This window comes from Artemia sp. Qi Xiang Cuo, chromosome 4, assembly GCF_049724085.1.
Source record: "Artemia sp. Qi Xiang Cuo chromosome 4, ASM4972408v1, whole genome shotgun sequence".
Taxonomy (NCBI): Eukaryota; Metazoa; Arthropoda; class Branchiopoda; order Anostraca; family Artemiidae; genus Artemia; species Artemia sp. Qi Xiang Cuo.
The window spans coordinates 10,257,568-10,261,900 of NC_142797.1; the positions used below are offsets into that span (position 1 = coordinate 10,257,568).

At 37.0% G+C, this 4,333-nt stretch overlaps 1 protein-coding gene across 1 annotated transcript; it reads left to right on the plus strand.

Moving 5' to 3' along the window:
* The first annotated feature begins 3,357 nt into the window (after positions 1 to 3,357).
* On the plus strand, positions 3,358 to 3,984 carry LOC148952772 (uncharacterized). The gene has a single exon (XM_089087774.1). The coding sequence runs from the start codon at positions 3,358 to 3,360 to the stop codon at positions 3,982 to 3,984; it is 627 nt and encodes a 208-aa protein (XP_088943900.1).
* Positions 3,985 to 4,333: the final 349 nt, after the last annotated feature.

A 4,333-nucleotide genomic window follows, 5' to 3' on the forward strand; every position in this document is an offset into this window, starting at 1 on the left:
CCTGAGAACATTTCTTTGTGGAAAATCCCCTCTGCACAATGTACTCTCCCAAAAGTTTATATATACTTACCAATAATAAATACTCTATTTGAACAATAGACAAATTGCGCAGCTAACAACCCGTTATCCCCAAAGGCATGGCTATTGAATCTTCAAATTATGCTAGATCAGAAGGCTATAACAAAATTTTTCTTCGGATTTCTTTGGGAGAAAAATGGTGGGGAAGGGGCAAGTTGCCCTAATAAGACATTATAAGTGAGACAATGTATTGTTAAAATAATAGAAGGGGGCTATGGGGCCATTCTTCGTAATGAAATTCTAAACTAAGAACACACTCTCCTAAAAGCAAAGATCTTAAAAGCAGTAGATACAGTATATCCTTTTTTATTATTTTTTTCTAACGCAATACGTTTTTATATATCTAGTATACCATCCAGTATGTTTGGACCTCCAATATTTCGTTCAAACGACTGATAAGAGCCATGATCAAAACTTTTCCTTCTCCCCCCCTCAGATTTTGAAAAATAAATTTTTTGGAATATTTTTTTCCCAGGATCAACCATTCTCCTAGATTTTGAGAAACAATATGCCTTTTTCTTTGTGTCTTTATTGTAAAAAGTAATAATAATAATAAAAAATCCTAGGGCCCCCCTTCCATCTATATTCTCGTTAATTGGTACCTCTGCTCCTACAATGTTTACTGTCTATCCTGCGGATCTAGGCAAGTTTTATTGCCAACTCCCTCAAGAGGTCAGTTAACCGTAGAATAGATCATGCAAACGTGGATTGAGCGTTAATAAGGGACTGAGCATGATAAGAAGCATAAGCCAAATCAGAATAATTTGAGTTTAAAACATTTCTGAAGATGTCAGAAAAATTCTAGAATTTCACTTTATGATAGCTAAATATGACTGTAAAAATAATTTCACTATGCAATAATTTTCCTAGAAAGTAACAGTTTATCTAGAAAATTTTATACTAATAAATTTCTTTGTTGGACAAAAATAGGCCGATTCCAATTTCTTGGAGTTTCTGGACTTTAAATTTCAGTAAAAATATTGTGCAGATGTATTGTATTTTGATTTTGGGCGACTAATTTGTCATTTAAAAAAAGAAAAACACACAAAAAGATAATAAGCCCGAAAAAAAATCATTCCATTAAAATGCAGGCTATAGAGGGAGAGATTTTAACATATTCCCCATCTATACATCACAATCATCAAATTTCTTCCACGCCATGAAAATCAGATTTTTCATGCTAGCCCTCTGAGTAATTTTGGCCAATACGTCATTTGACATAAGGGGACGAACTCGACAGTTAAGACATCCTCTCCGCATAAACTCGTTTTACATCATCGTATAAATCAGACGTACGTAACGAAAATCGAAGCAATTATCAGAATCAATTGAGTATACGAATTGGCTGGATTTTCTTTCTAAATATTGTTCTTGCAGTATCGGGACAATATAATCAACCTAAAATTTAATACAGTAATAATAAAGAATATGATGCAATAAAAGTATTTATAAATGACATAAAAATTAAACAAGATATCCTGTCTAAATATTCTTCTGTCAGTACAGGGACAATTTAATTTTCCCAATGAACGATATAATAACAATGATAAGTATAATGTAATAACGATAGTATGGGGAGAGTCGGTTACGTTGGGACGCGGGTCCGTTGAGGCACGTGTACTTTTGACAGAAAACTTCAAGCTAAAAATATGCCACTACTCATACCTCAAACGTCATCTCTTGGACTATCTGTGGATGTAGTATAGTGGTCGCATGTGCAACTTTCTATCACAAAATTTTGGTAGGAATTTTTTATATGGTTTTTGAAAAATATTTTTACTTTGCGAAATTCTGCTCCTCTTAGGTAAGCAGCTTCTAGAAAGTTGCTTATACCCCATTAGATAGAGAAATTTATGAACTTTTTGATGGTATAAATTTTGTTGGGTTCTTCTGCCATCTAGTGGCTGATTTAATTTTTTTCTCGTAAGCTCGTGCTGTTAGGGTACTCTGGGGCAAATGTTCCGGGGTACACTGGGACAGGTTCAGTACATTGTTTACCCGAGTATCCTTGCTTGCTTTAGCCTAAACAACTTTCAAAAGCATGTTTTTAGTCTTATGTTGACTTTTTTCTTTCATTTTTCTACTTTCAGTGGGCATTGTGATATTGGGTAGATACAAAAATCCTAAAAAAAATCTCGAAAATAAAATATTTTACAATACAGGCCAATTGTATCCCCCTCAACACATAAAATAAATTCCACTAGTTTAAAATAAATTCTAAAAATCATTAAAAAAATGACTTCAAATCTATAATCTACTGTATAATCTAAAAATTCATAAAAATCGTATATTATTTCTATATTCCCTAAAAATTTACTCAAATTTTTTTTCATAAAATAAACTCCACTAATTCAAATCTAAGTCTTCAAATCCAAGACCTCAAATCTAAAACCTACAATCTAAGTCTCAAATACTTCAAATCTAAACTCTATAATTGTTTTTCTTTATATCATACAAAATCCTATATTATTTCTATATTCCATAAAACTATATTCAATCATAAACTCCATACATTCTAATTATTCCACTAAACTGTAGTCTTACCTAGTATATAAAATTAGAAGAACTTAAACTCAATATATATACTAAAAACTCTTTCTTTATTTTGAGAATGCCAAAAACGAGGAAAGCTGATCCGTCGCTTTACGTCTAGAATGAGGAGGACATGAAGAAAGCAGTAGAAGCTCACCTTTATGGGATGCCACTTCGAGCAGCTGCTGAAGTTTACAATGTCAAGCGGTCAACTCTTAGCAGATATGCCACTGCGTTTCGTAACAGAACAGATGAAGAAAAAGAAGAGTTTAGTTACACTCCCGCCTACGACAACAGACGAGTATTTACGATTGAGCAGGAGCTTCAACTTGAAGAGTACATCCTTCAAGCAGCCCGAATGCACTATGGTCTCTCCAGGAAGAGAGCCAGAGAGCTTGCTTAGCTTATGGCGAAACGAAACGGACTTGCATATCCGTTAAGCTGGGACACAGAAAAGTCTGCAGGCAAAGACTGATTGTACGGCTTTCTTAGAAACCATCCTTTGATTTCGCTTCGAAGGCCGGAAGTATCCAGAGAAATCTTGGTTTCAATCGTGTTGCTGTTGACACTTTTTACAGGAATTTCGGAGATTCGTCTTCACAATACAAGTTCTCAGCAAGGCCGATCTTCAATCTCGATGAGCCTGGGCTCACGAATGTTCAGACCAAGTGTCAAAGAGTGCTGAGCCTGAAGGGAGTAAAGCAGCTTGGTGCTACGACTTCCCAAGAGAGAGGAAAGCTGGTGACCATGGTGGGCACTATAAATGACATGGGAGGATTTATTCCAGCCTTTTTGATTTTCCCACTAGCAAGTTTTGTAGAAAGGCTTCTTGATAGAGCCCCCCCCCCACAGACTGCTGGAATAGCAAGTGGCAAGCCTGGAAATTCTTGGATGACAAAGGATCTGTTTTTGCTGTTTTTGGAGCACTTTGTATCGCATATCCACCAATCTCCTGAGAATCCTGTCTTGATTCTGATAGACAATCATGACAGTCACACCAGTTACGATGAAGTTTCATTGGCCAAAGAAAAGGGAATACATTTAGTTACGTTCCCGCCGCACACATCATCCAGGTTGCAGCCTCACGACGTTTCGGTTTATGGACCTTTAAAAACTTATTGGTCACAAGCAATGGAGAACTGGTTGAGACTTCACCCTGGTCGAGCAGTGAAGGAATATGAGATCGCTTTTCCTAAGGCGTTCTCTCAGACTAACATCACTAGCGGATTCTCAAAGCCTGGAATTTTCCCGCTGAATACTGGAGTGTGGCAAGAGTCTGACTTTCTTCCTGCTTTGCGACGAGAAGATAGTACTGAGCCGGGAAATCAGTCTACCACTGTTGACGAAAATTTACCAGATCGGCAGGAGCTTTAGTTGTGCCAGAATCCCAATACTGCGACCCCTTTAACATCAGCTGTTGTGACAGAATATGTTAGATCTCTGCCAAGTAGGAAAGCTAAGAACATAATGACCGACAGTAAGCCTGAAACATCAAAGATACTGACTTCTCCATTGGTGAAAGACTCGATCCAAGCTGCAGAAAACGACAGAAGGGAAAAAAGAGAGAAGAAGGATCTCAAGAAAATCGAGAAAGCGGCTCTTGCTTAAAAGCCGAAGATTCAGAGGAAAACTACCAAGAGACTGCTGATGTTGGGTGACGAGAGCAGATACGAAGCAGAACCGGGGGATTTCGAGTTTGACGACAATTCTGACGGCTCGTTCT

What these genes read in the sequence shown, in the direction of transcription:
- LOC148952772 (XM_089087774.1), top strand. Translation starts at nt 3,358, where the DNA reads ATGGTGGGCACTATAAATGACATGGGAGGATTTATTCCAGCCTTTTTG.